General features: G+C 37.8%; 4 protein-coding genes across 4 annotated transcripts; 1 reads left to right on the top strand and 3 right to left on the bottom strand.

Annotated features, from left to right (window-relative positions):
- Positions 1 to 833: 833 nt before the first annotated feature.
- GCK72_016674 (uncharacterized protein) lies at positions 834 to 5,190 on the bottom strand (the record flags this gene model as incomplete). The annotated part of the gene is made up of 5 exons (XM_053731624.1): positions 834 to 1,374; positions 2,331 to 2,599; positions 2,883 to 3,073; positions 3,929 to 4,946; positions 4,993 to 5,190. 5 exons carry the CDS (start codon positions 5,188 to 5,190, stop codon positions 834 to 836), a joined length of 2,217 nt encoding a protein of 738 aa, XP_053580537.1.
- A 4,910-nt stretch (positions 5,191 to 10,100) lies between these two features.
- On the top strand, positions 10,101 to 10,468 carry GCK72_016673 (uncharacterized protein; the record flags this gene model as incomplete). Its single annotated transcript, XM_053731623.1, has 2 exons — positions 10,101 to 10,268; positions 10,316 to 10,468. 2 exons carry the CDS (start codon positions 10,101 to 10,103, stop codon positions 10,466 to 10,468), a joined length of 321 nt encoding a protein of 106 aa, XP_053580536.1.
- Positions 10,469 to 10,984: 516 nt separating this feature from the next.
- Positions 10,985 to 11,392, bottom strand: GCK72_016672 (uncharacterized protein; the record flags this gene model as incomplete). Its single annotated transcript, XM_003090881.2, has 2 exons — positions 10,985 to 11,041; positions 11,093 to 11,392. 2 exons carry the CDS (start codon positions 11,390 to 11,392, stop codon positions 10,985 to 10,987), a joined length of 357 nt encoding a protein of 118 aa, XP_003090929.2.
- A 334-nt stretch (positions 11,393 to 11,726) lies between these two features.
- On the bottom strand, positions 11,727 to 22,492 carry GCK72_016671 (uncharacterized protein; the record flags this gene model as incomplete). Its single annotated transcript, XM_053731622.1, has 7 exons — positions 11,727 to 12,125; positions 13,815 to 14,204; positions 15,263 to 15,462; positions 17,457 to 17,969; positions 19,350 to 19,491; positions 21,083 to 21,391; positions 22,304 to 22,492. The coding sequence occupies 7 exons, from the start codon at positions 22,490 to 22,492 to the stop codon at positions 11,727 to 11,729; spliced, it is 2,142 nt and encodes a 713-aa protein (XP_053580535.1).
- Between the last annotated feature and the right edge of the window lie 355 nt (positions 22,493 to 22,847).

Genomic DNA, 22,847 nt, shown 5'->3' with positions numbered 1-22,847 from the left:
ACTACCGTAATCCCGCATTTTCGCTTCGAGACCCAACATAAAAATTTAATTGCATGTCCCTTTAAACTCCGTAAACACCGTCACGTCAGAATGCGGATTTTTAGAAAGGGCGGTGCATATTTTGCGGATATTTTCAGAAAAAGTGGTGGATTTTGACGTCTTCTGGAGGTTTTTGGCGCTAAAATAAACAAAAAAAATGTATTTCGCTCCTAAAAAAAGTAAAAAGCAGGTGAAAATCAAAATCAGAAAGAGCGCGAGAAAATTTTTTCGAAAAATGTGACGAAAAAAGGCAAAAAAAGAGAGAAAAACATCAGCTGACTACAATGAAGCGCGAAATTTCTGAGATCAAACAAAGCATAAAAATGGGGGGCGAGTCTGAAGGAAAAACACTCACTTCTCATTTTAATTTCCGCTTTTTCTGCATAGAATATGACATTTTTCGGTTATTTACGCACAATTTTTCACAATTTTGGGAAGAATTTCGCAAATAAATTGAGTGAAAATTGAAATTCAGCTATAAAAAAATTTAAAAAAGCGAAAAATTCGCCGTCGTAAATGCTCCCACTACCGTAACCCTACTTTTCGCTTCGAGACCCTTACGATTAATTCAATGTCCCTTTAAAAATGATGACGAAATGTGTGATTTAAAATCTGAAATTCGCCTAAAATCGATTGAAAAGCAAATTTAAACTTAATTTTTAGAGCCTAAATCGAGTATCATCATGTGAATCATATATTTACTGGTACAAACATAGGAAATTATGCGAAATTATACAATTTAGAGCTGACAGAATATGAAACATGAAAAGTGAGTATATATCTTTTTTAGTAATTTAAACTTCTTCATCTTCCTCATCGAGTTCTTCATATTCCCTTTCCAATTCATCCAAATCGAGTCGTCTCTCTTGAAGAGCAACCGGCACATAATTCCGAGCGTATTGACTATAACTCAACAGTGCAAATCCAATCGAGTAGTGAGTTTCCAGAAGTGCGTTTGCTGTGCAGCATTGAACAAAGAAACAGAAATAAGCGAGATTTCGGAGAAAAGTACGTGGTGGTGGCCGCATCTTGTTCGCCACTTTTCTAATATTGGCGACGATCCCCACAAGCGAATATATCAAGACGATAGGAGCAGTTCCCACATGAAAATTTTGAGAACCGGGTGTGAAAACAGAGTCATAAGCTGCATAGAAATTGGGAAGATAAGTGAGAATCAATGGAATTATCAAGAATAGACGACTCGAAACGCCAATGAGCACTGTAATCACACAGGCGCCAACCGCTGGAGAGTAGAGAAATCCAGCACAAGCGATTAATGTATATGTGAAGAAAACGTTGCGTAAATGTTCACTTGTGTAGCTGTCCAGGTTTCGTCTGAAATTAAAGTTTCGGCAAATTCTTTAAAAGAGGACTGAAGTCATATTTTTTCAAATTCTGATACTTTATTTTTGAAGGTTTGAAGCACTTTTTCTCGATTTTGAGTCAAAAAACTGGAATTTGTCGATTCTGACAGTTTTGGACAAAAAACCGGAATTTTCTGCCAAAAATTGCGCTAAAACCGTTAAAAACCGACCAAAAACGAGCACCCAAATTTTCGTGCTCCGAGCCCTAAAATGTCACAAGAATCTGGTTTTTAGCATATGCTAAAAATCGCTTTAAACGCCCTAAATTCACGTTTTCCCGGCTCAAAATGAGCTTTCGTGGAAGAGTTTTCCCACGCGAATTTTCGCCCCCGTGTAGTCCTCTCGGACAAAATTTCTTGCTTTTTTCAACAAATTTTCGTGTTTTTTCAATTTATATCGTAAAAAAAGAAGGAAAAACACGAAAATTTGTTGAAAAAAGCAAGAAAACGAAAAATCGAGAAATCATTTTGTCCGAGGACTACACGGGGGCGAAAATTCGCGTGGGAAAACTCTTCCACCGTTTTCCCGGCTCATTTTGCCCCGGGAAAACGTGAATTTATGGGGTTTAGAGCGATTTTTAGAATATGCTAAAAAAAACAGATTTTTGTGACATTTTGGGGCTCGGAGCACGAAAATTTGAGCTTTTTTCGAAAAATGCTGTTGAAAATCAGGATTTTTACCTCAAAAACACTAAAAAAGTGACCAAAATCATGCGCCAAACTCGTTTTTGGTCGATTTTGACAGTTTTAGCTTAATTTTTGGCTGAAAATTCCGGTTTTTTTGACTCGAAAGCGAGAAAAAGTGGGAATTTAGGGCGTTTAGAGCGATTTTCAGCACATGCTCCAATGATGAAAGTTGTTCAGAATTTTCTAAAGTATCAGAATCTGAAATATGACTTCAGTCTTCCTTTAAGCCATTTTACCTTACCTTAAATACATATTGAAGAAAAATTGATCGATCATGCTAAAAACGTAATATATCGACATGGCGAAACCGGCTCCGAGAGCCATTCCAGCACCAGAATGATTCATTCCAAACGTGCCGAATATCTGGTATAATACTGCAGCGATAAACGAAATGTAACAATAAAATTGGTGTTCCATTCGAAATGAGCGTTTCTCACTCTCCAACATGAACAAATAAGTTGACACGATTTGAGCGCCAACCCAGAAGTAGTGAGGATCGGTGACGACTGACTGAAAAAGAACAAAATAATGATTTTATTTGATTATTTCAGTCAAATTTCAGACATTAAAACAGGGATGTGCCTATGGAGGCGCTTTGGGAGCTGAAAGAGTTCAAATTGTGCAAAAATGCGACGAGAGAGAGAGTGTGTCTGCGTCTCTCCAAATCGCACACTCTCTCTCTCTCTCTCGCCGCATTTTCGAATTTCGGCTAGAAATGCGAGGCGCTCAACGCCACCCGGGCACATACCTGAATTAAAATGACAGTTTTCAGTCAAATTTCAGACAAACTCACATGATAGAAGCGTTGAGTGTACGCAACCCACGAAGGAGTTGTCTCAATCTCCACATTACACTCTGAACTCGATTCCAGTAGCAGCTTGATATCTTCAAACTGTTTCGTTTGGAAAATTCCAAATTCGAAATGAATCGAGCCCTCTTTTCGGCGGATGAACTTGTTCTGGCGAATCAGAGTAGCGGATGACACTGAAAATGAGAGAAATAGGTCAAAAACCATAAAAATCGACATTTTTCATCTGAAAAATCACAAAAATCAGTATTGTTCAGCCAAAAATCCAAAAAAAAACCCTGTATTTTTCAGCCTAAAAGTCACAAAAATCGGGTTTTTTCAGCTCAAAAACCACAAAAATCCGATTTTTGTGACATTTTGGAGCTCGGAGCACGAAAATTAGCGTTTTTTTTCAAAAATATTTTGTCGAAAACCTCAAAAACACTCAAAAATTGACCGAAATAATGAATAAAAAAGGCTTTTTTGGGAAAATTTTGAGTCTAGTAGAACGAAAATCACCGTAGAAAATAAAAATTGACTGAAAATCTGGAAAAATCTGAAGTTTTGGTTCAAAAATCACAAAAATCGGTATTTTCATCTTAAAATCCAAAAAAACCTTATTTTCAGCTTAAAAATCACAAAAATCGGCATTTTTAAGCTCAGAAATCGCTGAAAATCGGTAATTTTCAGTTTCGAAATCATAAGAATCGGTATTTCCATCTTAAAATTCACAAAAATCGGCATTTTTCAGCTCAAAAAACCACAAAATCGGTATTTTTAGCCTAAAAATCACAAAAATCGGAACTTTTCAGCTCAAAAATCACAAAAATCGGCATTTTTCAGCTCCAAAAACCACAAAAATCGGCATTTTTCAACTCAAAAATCACAAAATCGATACTTTTCAGCTCCAAAAACCACAAAAATCGGCATTTTTCAACTCAAAAATCACAAAATCGATACTTTTCAACTCGAAAATCGGCATTTTCCAGCTCCGAAAATCGCGAAAATTCTGTTTTTTGTGGCATATTTGTGACAAAAACGTTCACACTTACAACATGAACCCTTGATATTCAACCAAATATTCTCGGTTCGTTGTAACGAAACATCAATCCACCGAGCGCCATTGACAACGAATTCATACTTTTCGCCACTTCGAATCACAAAATCATAATTTTCCTTCTTCCATTCAATCGGCACAGTTTCCTGCATTTTCCTCTCCCATTTCTTGTAAAACGCCTTCGCAACTGAGTCTCCAGTCTCGTCAGGATCCTTCTCAGCATATGAAATCAAAAGATCAGCGATTTGATTCAAGAACGGTTTGCAAGTGAGCATTTTCTGTGCACTCAGGCCAGTATCCGGTACCCCGTCAATCGTCCATACCGGAATCCGATCGATATCCTTTCCTTTGAGCCAGGAAGTGTCAACAGCGGTATCATCGTATCCAGCATCAAACGAAATCATGCCAAGCGAAAATCTTGTCTTAAATTCAACCCAATCTCTCAAATTAGCCCGAATACTTGACTGAATATCCGTTCCGTAATAACCTGGAAGCGTGTGTGGCGCAGATTCTCGAATGAATAGATCCGGTAGATTACCGGTTTCTGTATTCGTCATTATTCCCCTAGTTCTTGCATAATATTGCTCCATCGCTGATCTCACACCAAGATCGCCACCGAATAAATGACAAATTTGAATGATTCGCGATTTCGGGTAAAGTTTCTCCAAATGGAAATGAGAGTACTCGGAAAACGTGCGCATATACAGATAATGTGTGGACGACCAGTGCGCGGCTTCCTGGTTCGGATAGAGCGAATAGAATCGAAAACGATAGTTTTTAGCCATGGTGAGATCCGTGGTAATCCTCGCGAGTGCTAGATGACTGTCCATTGAATCGCCGTATCCGGGATTGATGAAAACCGGAATTTCAGTACGATTCGGTTGACGCATTCTACTTTTCTTATCCGGATTGTTATTATCGACAGGCATCACACCGTCTAGAACATACTCCACCAACTGGAACTTCGAGTAGGTTCTGTCTCCTCTGTGAAAGATTTTTTTGAAGTCGATTATCTGAAAAACAAATTTGAAGCATTCAGAAACGATGAGAATCACTAACATCCATCATTACATCTTCTTTGTACTCTGCGGGTTCACACTCCAAATTTTTCGCGTCAAAAACGAATTTTTTCGGCGAAAAATGGTGGGTGGAGAGGACAACTGCGAGGAAGACGAGAGTTGCAATGAAGCCGACGAGTCGCGAGCATTTTATGAAATAGTGGTTGATAAATGGCCATTCTTCTTCTTCCTCCGCCATCGTTCGTCTGAAAAATAGTTAAAATCGCAAAATTTTAGAGAAAATTCCAAAAAATTCTAGAAAAATGCGAAGAAAACGTGCAAAAACTCAAGCGGATGCGACCATAAGAGCCATAAAAGTCCAATTTTCGTAAAAATTCGGAAAAAATTGGCAAAAACTGTTCGAAATCGAGTTAAAATGAATTTTCCCTAAAATTCAATGAACATTTTAGGGAAAATAAGAAGAAAACGTCCAAAAACTCAAAAAGATGAGCCATAAAGCATATTTTTCGAAAAAAATTCGCGAAAATCAACAAAAATTGGTTAAAAATGTTCAAAAACTAGCGAAAAAACTTTTTTTAAATCACAAAAAATGAGAAAAATGCCGCCACTACCGTAACCTTCGCTTCGAGACCCACTAAAAATTTAATTCCGTGTCCCTTTAAATTCCGCAAACACCGTCACGCAAAAATGCGGACCTTCAAAATTTTGATGATTTTTGAGAGTTTTCGCTGAAATTTTCTGAAAATTGCTCAATTTTGACGCTTTTTGTGCGTTTTTTTCACTAATTTTTTGATTTTCACCCCTTCCGATCAAGATTTTCACATTTGTAAACGCTCCGCCGGCCGTTTTTTCATTGTTTTTGCTGATTTTAATCAGGGAATTTATTTAAAAAATATTAATTACTGTCCGCTACTTTTCCGTTGTTTTACAAGATCATAATGCTCATTTTCTGAGATATGTATCACTTTTAGAGTAGAAAATGACAATAATGAGAAGTTGTCGTAAGATATTAGACATTGTGACGACACGGTCGTGAACACCGTCATGCAAAAATGCGGGCCTTCAAAATTGTGATATTTTCTGATAGTTTTCGCTGAAATTTTGTGAAAATTGCTAAATTTTAACGCTTTTTGTGCTTTTTTTTCACTAATTTTTCCATCTTCACTCCTCTCGATCGAGATGTACTCATTTTTAACGTTTCTCCGGCCGTTTTTTACACAGTTTTCGCGGATTTTAATGACATAATATGTCCACCGCGTCTCCGTTGTTTTTAATGATAGTCATGTATTGATTACTACTTTTTCGCTGCTTCTTCGTTGTTTTTAATGATTATCATACTCGTTGTCAGAAATGTAGATTTTTTATGACTGAAAACTAGCTGAAAAGAATTTTGACATTTTTTTGAGTTTTTATTGAAATTTAACTGCTCATATTTTACACTTATTCTCCTTTTTTTCCACTAATTTGTGAATTTTCGCCGGTCGTTTTTAATTCAGTCTTTGTCGAGTTTAGTTATTTAGAGAGCTTCAAAATATTGATAATTACTTTTTTGTAGATTCTTCATTGCTTTTAATAATCATCATGCTCGTTGTCAGAAGTAGCGATCATTTTTTACAGTAGAAAATGACAATAATGAGAAGTTGTCGTAGGATATGAGACATTGTGACGACACGGTCGTGCCCACCGTCACGCAAAAATGCGGGCCTTCAAAATTTCGATTTTCTTGATAGTTTTCGCTGAAATTTTCTGAAAATTGCTCAATTTTTACGCTTTTTGTGCATTTTGCTTACTATTTTGTTAATTTTCGTTCCTTCCGATCGTGTTTATCTCATTTTTACCCGTCACCGACCGTTTTTTCACAAGTTTCGCTAATTTTAATCAGAGAATATATACTTTCTAAATATTAATTATTGTCCACTGCTTCTCCGTTGCTTTTCATGATCATAATGTTCGTTTTCTGAGATGCCGATCACTTAAAAATGCGGAACTTCGAAATTTTGATATTTTTTGAATTTTCGTTGAGGAATACTGGTTATCACGCTAGTTTTTTGTGAAATTCTATCCTTCCAATCAAAATTGTTTTTTTTAACGTTCCGCCGATCGTTTTTAATTCAGGGTTTGCCGAGTTTAGTTAAAGAGCTTTAAAATAATGCTTATTATTTTTTCCTGCTTCTCCGTTGCTTTGAAATCGTTCATTGTCAGAAATGTCCATCACTTTTGAAAGTGAAAACTGACAAAAATTGTTGTCTCTTTTTCACTAATCTCCGTTCCTTCCTATCAGTATGTGGTTTAGGACTTTTTCGAGAAATATCACGAGAAATTTCTCGGTAAATTATTCGATGCGGTCTCGAAACCACACACTGCTCCTATCGAGTTCATCTCATTTTGTTGCTTTGGCAAAGCTGCAGTTGCCCGCGTATCAGGGATGTGCGGCAACAAGTTGCCGGTTGCCGAAATTGCCGAAATTGCCGAAGTTTTAGTTGTTGCCGTTGCCGTTGCCGAATTCGGCAACTCATGTTTCGGCAACAGTTTTTCGGCAACTCGGCAACAACGTTAAATTTTCTTTTCGTGATCAATTTTTGCAATTTTACAGAAAAAATCAGTGAAAAGACATAATCAGGGCAAGACCCGCGGAAAAAAACTAGTCATGCAAATTTCACACACTGTAGTCGAATTTCGGCGGTAGCTTCAAAAAAGTCTTGGTTTTGACAAAAACCATAGAATTAATGGAAAATAGTTGATTTTAAGAATGTTTAGTGTTTTCACAAGCTCTCTTTATGATTTCTTGTCTCATTTGTAAATTTTTGTTATTAGGTTTGAGTGAACATAACTTTTTATGAGACTTTAGTAAAAAATGCAATTGTTGCCGAAAGTTGCCGAAAGTTGCCGAATGTTGCCGAGTTCAAATTTCGGCAAGTTGCCGAGTTGCCGAAAGTTGCCGAAGCATGAATTGGCTAGTTGCCGAGTTGCCGAGTTGCCGAAAAAAGCTGTTGCCGCACAGCCCTGCCGCGTATAAATACGGGGTGGTAGGGTCCTGATAAATATAGACGACAAGTACACAGTTTCTTACAATAAATTTACTTTATTGCAAGAAAACAATAATGAAAGCGATAACTTACAAAACAACAGTCAAAAGCACAAACGCTGAAATCAGAACTAACCCTGAAAGCCAACCGACTTCAGAAAACTACTCGTTGCCACGTGGAGTACACGTGTCCACGTGAACTGACGCGCTGAGGTTACGGTAGGCGTGTGAGGCTTTGGCGTAGTGTCGTTGCGTATTTATTGTGAGGACTAGGATAACTACAGGGTTACGAAGGTACCGGCAACTCTGCCGTCATTTTTTTTCGGTTGCTCCAGTTGAAGGAATCGAGTCGCGATTCGCGTTTGATTAGTGGGCCCGTGCGCCAGGGATGTGCCTGGGTGGCGTTGAGCGCCTCGCATTTCTTCAAAGTGTGATGAAAAACCTCGAAAATGCGAAAAAGAGAGAGTGTGTAAAAATGAGAGACGATATCTGGCCAATCTCGCGCTGATTGGCTGATTGAAAGGGGCGGAGTCTCTCGCTGAACGCTGATTGGTCGCTTGCAACTAAGAGTGAGCAATATTCGCATTTTTGCCGTGGCCGAAGCGGAAACTAGTCCCCCTCGCCAGATATCGTCTCTCGATTTCACACACTCTCTCTCTTCGCGTTTTCGCACACTTTTGATTTTCTCAGCGCCCAAAGCGCCTCCGAAGGCACATCCCTGCCGTGCGCGCGTCTGGTAATCGTGAGGCTATGGATTCGTTACTGCAAAGTTTTCCCAGTTTTTTATCCCAGGGAACATTCTCTTTTCAAATTCAAAGTTCTTGTAGATTTATCCTCATTGTAATTGAAAACTTTACTTTTTTGCTTTAAATCGTTGAAGTTCTGTTGTTTTTTTGACAACAGCTTTCTTCCGTTTTCTGCCGTTTCTAGTTCTTTTTGTCAAAGTTCTTTATCGCTAGCTGTAATATTGTATTTTGCTCGTATGTTTTGCCAAACTCTAATTTCAACTCTAGTTTCCTGATCATCCAAAATTTTTTTTTGTTTTCTAGGATTTTTTTTGTGCTGAAATCCGTTTCGCTACTTTTTTTGCGCTCCATTGCTTTCTAAGTTCATGTTCACTGTCTCCTTTGTTTTCTTTCATCCTTCTTATTTCTTTCCAAAATCTTTAGCAAAATTCACATTTTTCAGAACAGACGCCAATAGTTCTCGAAAACTTGAAGAAAGAAGCAATGATGAGTGTATACAACAAGCACTTTAGCTTTTTTCAAGTCGGAGAACCCCCTGTAGTTCTTCGCACGCGTGGTGATGAGGACTGCTCCGGATCAGAGGCTCTTTGTAGTCTACTGTTCCATGCATTTAGGAGTTGGTTTTGCCCGCACTGAAGGTATGCGAACTATGTTCGCGAAGTCGAAGAGCCTCTTACGAGAGGCCTTCGCACGCGTGGTGATGAGGACTGCTCCGGATCAGAGGCTCTTTGTAGTCTACTGTTCCATGCATTTAGGAGTTGGTTTTGCCCGCACTGAAGGTATGCGAACTATGTTCGCGAAGTCGAAGAGCCTCTTACGAGAGGCCTTCGCACGCGTGGTGATGAGGACTGCTCCGGATCAGAGGCTCTTTGTAGTCTACTGTTCCATGCATTTAGGAGTTGGTTTTGCCCGCACAATTCGCGATGATTACATCCACTCCGGTGATTAGATTTATGAGCGAATTAAGGATAAAAATATAGAAGACAACGACAGAGCAGAAGGAATGGAGCTGATGATGGCAACTGGAAACTGGAGGAATTCAATCAGATGAACACGGTGCGTTTTGAGAAGTTAGTCCACAAAAAGGGGCGGAGGCGGCCAATGAGACGCGAGAAAGTTATTGCACCCCGGGCACGCTTTTTAGCAGTTACAGAGCACGCATTATCTAGTTTTGTAATAAGCCAAGTTTATAGTAGTAGAGCATTGGTTTGTCCGTTTTTAGCGAAAGCTTTTAAATATGAAACATATTTGTTTCATTTTCCGGTGATTAGAGGCATGTCTAAAAATGATTATTTAAGGCGGAAAAGAGTTTCGAAGCACGAACGAAGCCATAATGGAGGTGCACGCGACTCGTTTAATGGCTCAATTGGAGAATTCATGCTTGGCTGGGACCTCTCTGACGCACATCAATGGCACAAGAATTCGACGGACAGTTGGCTGCGTAGGAGCTGGCTTGCGCGAAAGCTACTTTTCAATTGGACAGTGAGAAACCGAGAAACTATTCGTCAAAGATGTCAAGCTGGTATGCCAAGATGGTATGGACAAGTGAGTACTGTTTGTCATGAAAGTTGTTTAAATTTCTAACGTTTCAGACGGCTCCAAATACATACGATAGCCTTGAATATTATCTTCGTTTGGGTCCCGATACATTGTTCTTTATTCTCAATTATATGGCACTCGAGCTCAACTTCTTGCTGCAAAAGCCCTCAAGAAACTATCTTGGCGCTTCCACACTAAATATTTGACGTGGTTCCAACGACACGAGGAGCAAAAACAAACCACTGACGATCAAATCACTGACGGTTACCAATAACTACAGGTGAGGATATAGTGGATATCGCTGAAAATGAAATGAGAAATTATTTCAGAGTGGAGATGGAGAATCGATAAGTGTAGAGCGACAACGCCCAACAAATTAAACAAACTTTGAAAAACTTGATTGATTTACTTTTCTGAATAAACAATTTTTATTGTTTGTTCCTTCTTTCTCTTTTTAATTCCACAAACGCGTCTGCGGCGCGCCAGACTTAATTGTTTTCAGTTTATACATCGTTTCGTTTTGGTCATAAGCCAGGTGTCCGAGAGGATTATAGAGTCCCGACTAACCTATGCAGATGCGCTCTATTGCCAAGGGGGTTACACATTTTTAGCGCTAAATTACATTCGAAAAAATCTGAAATTTGCTTGAAAATCTCTGAAAACAAGCTTAAATTGATTTATCTTATAAAAATTCAGATAAATACATTATGATTTTTCCCCATTTATTGTGGCTTTGCAGACGCCGCCGCCGCTTCTTTCTTCGCTTTCAGACGAGCAATCTGGAAATAATTCGATTATTTAAATAAATCAACACAATTTCAGCTAAAAACCTCTTCTCTCAATTTCGCATTTTTCGCGTCTTGCTGATTAATTTCAGCTGACAACGCGGCACTCTCCGCGTGCCCTTTTTCTATCGTTTCGATCGCTTTTTTGAGAATTACAGCTCTCGACGCTTGAACTCTTTCTCCATTTGTATCGGGCACGACTTCTCGAAGACTTGTATACATATCCTTGATATTGTCACGTCGACGACGCTCTAGAGCATTGTGCTGCTCACGGGCGTGCCGTTTCGGGTCGAATTGCCCTTCGGATGTTGTGGGTTGGTCTTCGGTATCACTCATGTCGGACATCTTTGAAATTCCTAATTTTCTGGTTTTTTCTGGTTAAAAAATTGCAAAAAAGTTAGAAAAGAAATTCTTGAGAAGGTATGAGAGTCCTTATCCACAGAAAAAAGAAAAAAAAGGTGAAAATCGAGTTTTAATTTGTATTTTCTTTTTCGGTGACTAGAAAGAGATGAGAGACCGGATAATAAACTTGATATGGCGGACGGGGAGAGAATTAACAAGAAGTACATAGTTCTACCGGGAGAAACGAAAATAATCACATAATTATTGCATAAATTGAAACTGAATCAAGAAACAAACGAGAATAAATAATGTGAATAACTAAATAATTGGAAAATGTTTATCGTCTTCTTCTCAGATTGTAATTATTCTTCTCTTGTCGTTGTGATGATTCAGCAGGTGCCGGCGGGGCTACCGGTCCCCTCTTCGTTCCATACGGTACAAAACGAGCGGCGCTGAAAATGAGCAGAGCGAATCCGGAGAATAATTCGAGCGGTGAGTTGAGAAGATACATAAACGCCGGTGTGAGACCATAGATGATACTTCTCATGGTGATTTGACCGACGTTTACAGAGGAAAACAGTCCCCAGAGGTACAGTAATGCGGCGTAGAATTGTGGTTGGTATTGTAGTTCGTAGACGGGAAGAGGGTCGATACTGAATAGTCGGGCACCGACCACTTTCAGTCCGAGTGGGAGGAGCGACGGGAGCGCCAGGAGAACCGCTCGGCGATGGTGGCGCTGAAAAAAGGCATTTTTAAGGTTAAAAACGACTAAAATGCAGTGGTTTTCTATGATTTTCAGCGATTTTCTATGATTTTCAGCGATTTTTAGCGTAAAATTCGTGTTTTGGAGCACTTTTTCTCGATTTTGAGTGAAAAGTTTGGAATTTCCCATCGTTTGAACCGGAAATTAGCCTATTTTTACTTAAAATTCGTGGTTTTTTCGCTATCGCTGAAAATTGCTGAAAATCACCTAATATCGCTTAAAACCGCTTTTGATAGGCAGTTTTAAGGTTAAAAACGACTAGAATGCAGCGATTTTTAATAATTTACATGGATTTTCCGATTTTCAGTGATTTTCAGCGAATTTCAGCGAATTTCAGCGAATTTCAGCGATTTTTTTTGCGATTTTTTGAGAATTTCAGCGAATTTTCAGCAATTTCCAGCGATTTATCGATTTTCAGAAAAAAATCGCCAAAAATCACTAAACATCGTTGAATATTATTGAAAATCGCTAAAAATCGCTGAAAATACTTGAAAATCCCGATGTATGTGGCCTAAAACCCATTTTCTTTTCTAAAAATTTATAATTTTCGCAATGGTCAAAAACACCGTTTTTCACTTTTTCCAGCCGAATTTCGATCGATTCTCATGGAAAATCACTGGAAGTTTGGCTGGAAACAGTGTAAAAACGTTGTTTCAAGCATTTAGAGACTAAAACTTTCGATAAAACCATCGTTTTTTGCGAAAAAGACACGGATTTTAAGTGAAAATAGGCTAAAACTTGCTAAAATTAACACATTTCCGGATCAAACGATGCGAAATTCCCGTTTTTTGTCTTAAAATCGAAAAATAGTGCTGCAAAACTTATTTTTCTCAAATTTTACGCGAAAACTAGCTGAAAATCGATAAATCCCTGTAAATTGCTGAAAAAATCTCGTAAATCGCTAAAAATCGCTGAAATTCACTGAAAATCACTTAAAAATCACTAAAATCGCTGCATTTTCGTCGTTTTTTAACCTTAAAACTGTCTATCAAAAGGGGATTTTCAGCAAGTTTTAGCGATTGCGAAAAAAAACCACGAATTTTAAGTAAAAATAGGCTAATTTCCGGTTCAAACAATGCGAAATTCCAATTTTTCGACTCGAAATCGAGAAAAAGTGCTCCAAAACTCGAATTTTACGCTAAAAATCATAGAAAAATCACTGAATTTCGATAAAACCATAGTTTTTTGCGAAAAAGAAACGGATTTTAATTAAAAATAGGCTAAAACTTGCTAAAATTGACACATTTCCGGTTCAAACGATGCGAAATTCCAGTTTGTTGACTCAAAATCGAAAAATAGTGCTGCAAAACTTATTTTTCTCAAATTTTACGCGAAAACTAGCTGAAAATCGATAAATCCCTGTAAATTGCTGAAAAAATCTTGTAAATCGCTGAAAATCGCAAAAATCTCGTAAATCGCTGAAAATTTTAAGTAAAAATAGGCTAATTTCCGGTTCAAACGATGGGAAATTCCATACTTTTGACTCAAAATCGAGAAAAAGTGCTCCAAAACTCGAATTTTACGCTAAAAATCGCTGAAAATCATAGAAATTGCTGCATTTTCATTAAAAAAATAGCCGAAAACTTGCTAAAATTAACACATTTTCGGTTCAAACGATGGGAAATTCTAGTTTTTCACGGCTGAAAAACGGTGGAAACTTACATAAGCCAAGACGGTAATCAAGAACATAGTTCCCTCATTACTCGCCACCAGAGTAATCGCCACACCAATCAAATAGAGTCCATTAATGAGCATATCAGCTCTAAGAGCTCGATGACCTCTCTGAATGAATCCCATCTTTGAAATCAGCGCCGCATCGATTCCAAAACAGATCGCACGCCATCCGAGTGCCAAAAAGTATCCAATTGCCATAGGGAGAGCGTAGATATTGTCAGGATCCACACATCCGTGAAGAACTGCGAGAATTGAGATCAAATTGACGATTAGGAGAAGACCGGCGGCTTTTAGTCCCGGCTCGCGGAGCAAAACGGCGAAGAAACAGCAGGTGACGATGAATGTGGCGATGACTTCGTTGAGATATGAGAACATTATCTGGAATAAAAAAGTTGGGTAAAAATGGGATTTCCAAGCTGAAATTTCAGACTGAGAAACCCCAAAAACTCAATATTTCTATCCGAAAAATTCGGTGGCCGAACTTTTTCGGTTTGTGGTTTCTAGGCCAGCGTTCTCAAGGTGTGAAGTTCTTCGCTCTAAACTGAAGGTGGAAGAACTATCCACCTTGAGACCGCTGGCCTAGAAACCCGAAACAGAAAAAGTTCGGCCACCGAATTTTTCGGACTGAAAATTCGCGCTTTTTCAGGGTTTCTGAGTGTTAACATCAGAAATTTTCATACTTTTCTAGAAAATTTAACACAAAATTCGAGTTTTTTTCATCTAAAAATTCATGCTCATTTTCAGACTCAAGAGTCTAGAAAATCGATTTCGTAACTTATTTAAGCTCCGCCCACTTCAGAGAAAGGAGACGTGGCCTTAAAGGGGGCGGAGCTTAGCATCTATCGTAACAGATAAAGGCTCCGCCCACTTTTAGGTCACGCCCACTGCAGAGAAAAAAATCGAACAAGTGGGCGGAGCCTAGGATTGATTTTCAGGGTCTAAACATTTTTAAAGTAGGCTCCGCCCACCTTTAGGGTAGACCTATTTTCAAAAAAAAAACATATTTAGACAATGAAAATCAACTCCGCCCACTTCTAGGACACGTCTCTTTTTCTGAAGTGGGCGTGACCTAAAAGTGGGCGGAGCTTTTATCGTTACGATAGGTGCTTAGCTCCGCCCATTGCGCTCCACCGAAATGCCCTGTCTCTTTTTCTCTGAGTCTCTCAATTTCACACACTATTTTCTTGGGTTTCGGTAGAGCGCGGTTGTAAGATCCTCTTCTCATCGCGGACTAGTTTCCCCCATAATCGAGATTTCTAGGCCACGCTCAAAAAGTGGTCGTGGCCGAACTTTTTTCAAATGTTTCTAGGCCACGAGAACCAGCTAAATTCACATTTTTTGGTTCTGAAGACCAAAAATGAAGTGTTTTTTCCATTTTTCACGGATTTTGTCTTGAAAAAATGTGAAAAAAAATGCAAATTTCCACACATTTTTACCTCATAAAACCTCCAAAACTGGACAATATACGGATGAGTCATATAGATATCAATACTGCACGGCAGGGTGACATCGAGAAGTAATCGAACTTTTTCGTTCTTCGCCGCACGATAAATCCACGTTTCAACGATTCCGTCGGCGGTCGCGTTTTCAAAGTGAAATTGGGATTCGTGATGGCGGACGGTGACCATTGAGTTTACTGGAATTATAGATTTTAGAATTTTCTGGGTTTTTGAAGGAATTTTCACTAAAATATTAGCACGGCACCTTTCTTACAACCGCGCTCTAGCTAATAACGGAATTATTACTAAATTAAAAGATATTTTGCCTTTTTTGGCTGAAAAATAGTTAAATGTAAGCATGTTTTGACAAATTTTTCTCCAAAGTGAGAGATTTTAGCCATTATTGGGTGAAAATCAACTATTTCCAGTGTTTATAGAGCAAAAAATTGGTTTTTAAAATGAAAGTTTATCTAAAATATGTGATTTTGCGTCAATTTCGGACGGAAAATGTTAAAATTTCAGGATCTTTCAGGCAAAAATGGGTTTTTTGCATACTTGCAACGGGCCGGGCCGGGCCGAGAATTTCCAAGGCCCGGCCCGGCCCGGCTGAAAAATTTGAAATGAAATTTTGAACGAAAATTTGAATTTTTTTGAATTTTTTCCCAAAAATGTCGAATATTAGATCGGCGCATTTCTTTCAACCGCGCTCCGCCGAAACCAAAGAAAACAGTGTGCGAAATTGAGAGACTCAGAGAAAAAGACACATTTTTAAAGGGCAATTCGGTGGAGCGCAGTTGTAACAACTGTCCCGAACTAATATTTGTTTGAAAAATACTGTTTTTTGACGGAATTTTCAGGCATTTTTTTTAGCGAAAAGTTGGGTTTTTTCAAGTAAATTATTGAGAAAACCCGACTTTCCCCGTTAAAAAACTGACTAGGGAATGGCTCACACAATGTTTGGAGATACACAACATGATGTATATCGTTGGAAAGCTGACGTTTCCCTGATTCCGAATCTATATTCAGTTTTTGCAACGGTGCTCCCAGTTTCGAGAAATCCGGCTCCAAAGTTTGGGTAAATTTTAGTGCTAAAACTCAAGTTGCCAGCCCGCGTGTTGAACTAACACGTAAACCCATTCGGATAATAGTTAAACCAGCGGTCGAAGGGTCTAGGGGGTTACATGTAGGGTAGGAGGTGGACACTCTATGGTTCGATTCCTTGCTTTTTTCCTTCTTTTTTTATTTTTGTAATCCTCGTTTTTGGGTCCCATGGTCATCACAATGTGCCAGAAATGGAGGTTTTGAAGATTTTCTAGTCCATATTGACCGTCTACGACGTTTTAAGAAAAATAATTTTTTCAAGAAAATTAACTTTTCTGTGAGTTCAAGGCGAGAAGGCACTTGGAATTTTTTTGAACAATTTTCGTTAAAAGTTAGAAAAACAATATAAAATGTTATAGCAAGCTTTGAAAATGATTTTTCCAAAGTTTACTTTTCTTGTTCCGCCGGTAGATACTTTTTTGAAGCAACTACTCTGCTTCATATTTGGTGATTCAAAGTTGGTCGTAGTCAGTAGATCTCTGCCATGTAAACATTATGGAATCAAATACCAAACAAATTTTATATTGTTTTTCTAACTTTTAACGAAAATTGTTCAAAAAATTCCAAGTGCCTTCTCGCCTTGAACTCACAGAAAAGTTAATTTTCTTGAAAAAATTATTTTTCTTAAAACGTCGTAGACGGTCAATATGGACTAGAAAATCTTCAAAACCTCCATTTCTGGCACATTGTGATGACCATGGGACCCAAAAACGAGGATTACAAAAATAAAAAAAGAAGGAAAAAAGCAAGGAATCGAACCATAGAGTGTCCACCTCCTACCCTACATGTAACCCCCTAGACCCTTCGACCGCTGGTTTAACTATTATCCGAATGGGTTTACGTGTTAGTTCAACACGCGGGCTGGCAACTTGAGTTTTAGCACTAAAATTTACCCAAACTTTGGAGCCGGATTTCTCGAAACTGGGAGCACCGTTGCAAAAACTGAATATAGATTCGGAATCAGGGAAACGTCAGCTTTCCAACGATATACATCATGTTGTGTATCTCCAAACATTGTGTGAGCCATTCCCTAGTGAGAAATTTTCAATTTTTCTCTCAAAACTACACATTTCCCTTCTCTGAAACTCACCACACGTCCCATTAATCCTAACACCAATCACTTCGAATCTCTGCGGTTTGACGAGAAGCACAACTTGTTTCGATTTCAACACGATTCCCTCATATTTCTCTCCTAATTTGATCTCTTTCGTCGGAATTTCACTGACATGACTAACGAGTTTAGCCCGTTTTATATGCCCATCGATCTCTGTTTTATAGTAATTCTGTACCACTTCTCGTCCGGTTTTCTCATTTAATTGCTCTCCATACGAATACAATACTCGTGACACGTGGCGTACAAACTCATTACACCAGAGAATCGCCAGATGATCCGAACCGAGATCCGAGACGTTGTCAACTGTCCAAAGTGGTCGATGTGTCACATTTTTGAGAATCGACCACTCATCGGGTATCAGATAATCACGGAGACCGCCCGTGTACGCGACGACGCCAACATGTGACAGAGAAGATGACGATTGGAGAGAATTCCATTGAGTCGTGAGGAAACGGTTGAGTTTCATTGTCAACCAATCGTTCATCACAGCTGCAAATTTGGGGGGATTTTTCTTAATAAAAAAGAGGAAAAATCGGTTGTTTTTCTAGTTTCAGATGACTTCTCGTCCTTTTCTAGCTGAAAATATGGAATTTTTGGAAAAAAATCGGTTTTTGTGACAAAAATAAGCAATTTTCAGCAAAAAAAAATCGAAAAAAGAAAAATCTTCTTTTTTTTCGGTTTTTGATAACTTTTTGTCTTCTTTTTAGCTGAAAATGTGGAATTCTGAAGGTTTTCAAAGGGGAAAAATCTGTATTTTCTGATTTTTAAAGGCTTTTCGTCTTATTTTATAACAGTTCAGCACAGTTCCTACAACAGCGCTCCACCAAAATCCCCCTTGAAAAATGTCTCTTTTTCTCTGCGTCTCTCAATTTCACACACTATTTTCTTCGGTTTCGGTAGAGCGCGGTTGTAAGACGTGTGTCGTGCTAATATATCTAGCTGAAAATATGAAATTTTTACCGTTTTTTCAGGAGATTTCCAAAAATACAAAAATACCACTGGGAATCGTGCTTAAAATAATAAGATTTTCAGCAAAAAACTTGTATATTTTCCAGGAAATTCATGGTCAAAAATCATTCAAAAACCGGGGTTTTCGACTCTTAAATCAGAAAATTTGAACTTTTTGAAAAAAAAACCCGATTTTTATAACAAAAATCACTGCTTTAGGCCACTTTTATCGGGCTTTGCAGCGATTTTTAGCGATTTTCAGAAAAAAAACACACGGCGCTCCATTCAAAATCGGAAAATCAAAATTTTTGGAAAAAAATACCCTGTTTATGGCAAAAATCACAATTTTAGGCCACTTCCGTCGGGATTTTCAGCAATTTTCAGTGATTTTAAGCCACTTTCATCGGGATTTTCAGAAATTTTCAACAAAAAACTGCTCTTTTCCATCTGTTTCCACTTAAAAACTGGGGTTTTCGACTCGAAAATTAGAAAATCTTAATTTTTGCGGAAAAAAACGGGATTTTCAGTGATTCTCAGTGAATTTTAGGCGATTTTTTGCGATTTCTCGATATTTTCAGCGATTTTTCGAGATTTTTAGCATACTTGTCAAAAATCGGGCCGGGCCGAGCCGAAATTTCTCTTGGCCCGGCCCGGCCCGGCGGCCCGGATTCAAAAATGGGTACCCATTTTTACCAATTTTTTTTTTGAAATTTTTCGAAAAAAAACAGTAAAAATGCTCAAATTATCATACATATTCACATTTTGATTCAATTTTAAATGTTTATTCGAAAACTATACTTTTTTTCAAAAAATTTCCAAAAATTTCCAAAAAAAGTTCAAAAACTCAAAATGTTTCAAAACGGCCCGGCCCGTGACAAGTATGATTTTTAGCAGTTTTTAGCGATTTTCAGTATCCCTTACGCGTCTTATTCAACGGCGCTCCTTTCACAATGACCAACTCAATCTGATTCTGGAATTCTGGATGAATCGTCGTCAACAACGCAATCATTCCTCCATACGAGTGTCCAACCAACACAATTTTTCTCTTCACTCTCATCAACGCCTGAAATTACAATATTTCAATGGGAACCCCTATGCAAACACGCTCTGTTGACACTACGTGCTCCACCGCAAAAGAGAGAGTATCGAAGCGAGAGACGCAGAGTTTTTTTCCTTTTTTTTCTCGCGCCGACTCAGATTTTCACAGTTTTTGACCTTTTTTCGCTAAAAACTGTCGAATCAATGCGAAAAAGGGTCAAAACCTTTGAAAATCTGTGTCGCCACGAGAAAAAAGGAAAAAACTCTGCGTCTCTCGCTTCGATACTCTCTCGTTTGCAGTGGAGCGCATTTTCTCACATTTTTCACATTTTCAGTGATTTTTTGGGTGAAAAACTTCGAAAATGCTAATTTTTCTTGTCAAAAATGTCAAAAACAGGGCTGAAAATATGAATTTTAAGGTGAAAAATGACGATTTTTGCCAGAATTGTTGCTTTTTTCTATTTTTTGAAATTCTTAATTTTGAACAAAAAATTTGGGTATGCACAGTCATTCAAAGTGATAATGCGCACAACAGACATAGCTGGCGCGCTTCCCGTTTTTTAAAGTTTTGTGTCTCCTCCCTTTAAATTCTACCGTAATCCGAAATTCAATTAATTGAGCTTGCGAGCAAAATTGCCGAGTTCTATGATAAAACGAGTGAATTCGTCGAAAAGAAAGGTGTAGAAGTGAATAAGTGTCCATCAAACCTCGAGATGCAGCTTTTCAACGCCAAAAAGTCTGTTTAATTTTTTTTTGAAGAAACAAAAAACTTCCAAATTTTCAATAAAAAGTGCATTTCTCCTGCTAATTAAGTCTTTCCAGTTGCTGTTATGCTATTTTGAAGTGTTTCAAGTACTTCTAGACCAAAAAATTAACAAAAAACAAAATTTTTAGAAAAAAGTTGAATTTAAAAATTGATTCAATAATTCCAGTTCTGGATATTATAACACGTATTTACGCTTAAAATGTTCGCAACAGTCATCTTCATAAATGTTACTAGACGAGAAGAAATGAAATCGCTCCAATTTTTCGTATTTCTTCTGAAAGTGGCAAAAAATGGCTTTTTCAGTTGATTTTCTTTAAAGTCTTTCAACTTTTTATTTTTTGACAATATGAGAGAAGATTACACTCAAACGATGTATTTTTGCCCGCTGAACATTTGTTACTACTTTTGAACCAGCGAAAACGCTGAAATTTCGAGAAATCGGTGAATAATTGGGTTTTAAGCTTAAAAACGAGAATCGCGCCAACGATCGGCGCAATCGCGCTCCGCCGCGGATTATCACTTTGAAGGACTGTGGTATGCCATAGTTGTCAAGGCCCGGGCAAATTGGCGCGAAAGTCAAATTTTCAAATTTTTTGAATTTTTTTGATTTTTTAGCGAAAGAGTCAAATTTTCGACTATCATTCAGAAATGGTCACATTTTCGATGAAAAATTGGAAAAAAATGGTCATTTTTGAAGCCGGGCCTTGACAATTATGGAAAATGCTGGTTTTTCTTGTCAAAAATGTCAAAAATAGGGCTGAAAATGTGAATTTTAACCTAAAAATGATGATTTTTTCAATTTTCTGAAATTCTCAATAGGGCGCGTTTGCATATAGTTTCACTTTGAAACCTGAATTCTTCGAATCGAATGCATCACGTAATCCAATTGTCGATTCACGATATTTCCACTCATAAACGTCATCTCCTCATCGAAATCGACGGCGAAAAAACGGAATCCGAATTGAGAATGACGCATTTCCGTCTTGTTCTGCATTACTGATGCAAGAGAACGAACTTGTTTCGATGATCCTTTCGATCCTGGAATAAAGAGAACCGGGATTTGATTCGAATCGATTGTCGATCGATTCCACCATCGATATCCTTCATTGTAGACGACGAGACTGTATTTGGAGGACGGTGGATAGGAGAATGAGATATTCTGGAATTAGAAAAAAAATAGGGCATTTTGAGCTGAAAAATGGTGATTTTTCAGGATTTTTTGTAGAAAAAATATTTTTTTTGTTTATTAACACGGCACGATTCTTACAACCGCGCTCTACCGAAACCAAGGAAAATAGTGTGCAAAATTGAGAGACTCAGAGAAAAAGAGACATTTTTAAAGGAGATTTCGGTGGAGCGCAGTTGTAATAACTATGCTGTGCTAATATTTCGTATTTTTTTGAAATTATGAAAATTTGGGCTGAAAATGGACATTTTAGGCTTAAAAATTGTGAAAAATAATGAATTTTCGGTGATTTTTTGGGGGAAAAGCTTCGAAAATGCAATTTTTTGCTAATTTTTCGCCAAATTTCAGTCATTTTCGGATGGCGGGTAGGAGAATGAGATGTTCTGGAATTGGAGAAAAAATTGGGCTGAAAAAGCTCAAAAATGGGCATTTTCAAATAAAAAAAGTGGATTTTAAGATCAAAAAAGTGGATTTTAAGATCAAAAATGTGGATTTTAAGCATAAAAATGGACATTTTGAGTTCAAAAATGGTGAAAAATAATGCAATTTTTCTAATGGAAAAAAACAGATTTTCATTCATTTTTGGCTGGAAAACCTCGAAAATACGATTTTTGCCAATTTTTCTTATCATAAATGTCAAAAATAGGGCTGAAAATTGGCATTTTTAACTGAAAAAACGTTTTTTTGTAAATTTTCTTATCAAAAATTATTTCTTTTTTGTAAAATTCCAGTTTTTCAGGATTTCTTGATAAGTTTTTTGAAATTTAAGATAAAAATTGACATTTTCAGCTCAAAAATGGGGAATTTAGGGATAAAAATGTGATTTTTCAGTGATTTTTTGGGTGAAAAATGCGATTTTTCTCATTTTTCCACTAATTTACCCACCAAAAACTGCAATTTCCTATACATATAGGTCATCGAGCACGAATTATAGCTATGCGCAATGGTATGAAGATATCCGCCGGCTAGTACGCCAAAAGTGGCGATAGTGAGTATAATTGTGAGAGTGATGACCTCGAACACCGCGCACGTCTCCCGATTTCGGCGGTCTTCTGCCGCCGTACCCGTTTTCATTTTTGGACTAGAATCTGAAATAATTATTAATATTGAGAAAAAAAAGTTATTAGCTCGGCAAGCTTCTTACAACCGCGCTCTACCGAAACCAAATTAAGAGAGACCCAGAGAAAAACAGAGGGGATTTCGGTGGAGCGCAGTTGTAAAAAGTGTGCCGTGCTAATGGTAAAATTAGAAAAAGTTAGAATTTGATATGGTTAGGTACTCAGAATGGTAAACCACAAAAATTAAAGAAAATTACAAAAAAATACAACAAAAAAAAACAGCGACTTTTCAAACCTATGCCTTCATTTACTAGATAGCGCTGTGTTAAAGCAGAATAAGATTAAATATGAAATAAAATTTTTAAATTTCC

This window comes from Caenorhabditis remanei, chromosome V, assembly GCF_010183535.1.
Source record: "Caenorhabditis remanei strain PX506 chromosome V, whole genome shotgun sequence".
Taxonomy (NCBI): Eukaryota; Metazoa; Nematoda; class Chromadorea; order Rhabditida; family Rhabditidae; genus Caenorhabditis; species Caenorhabditis remanei.
Note: the sequence above shows the minus strand (reverse complement) of the source record. Positions and strands in the feature narration are given on the sequence as shown.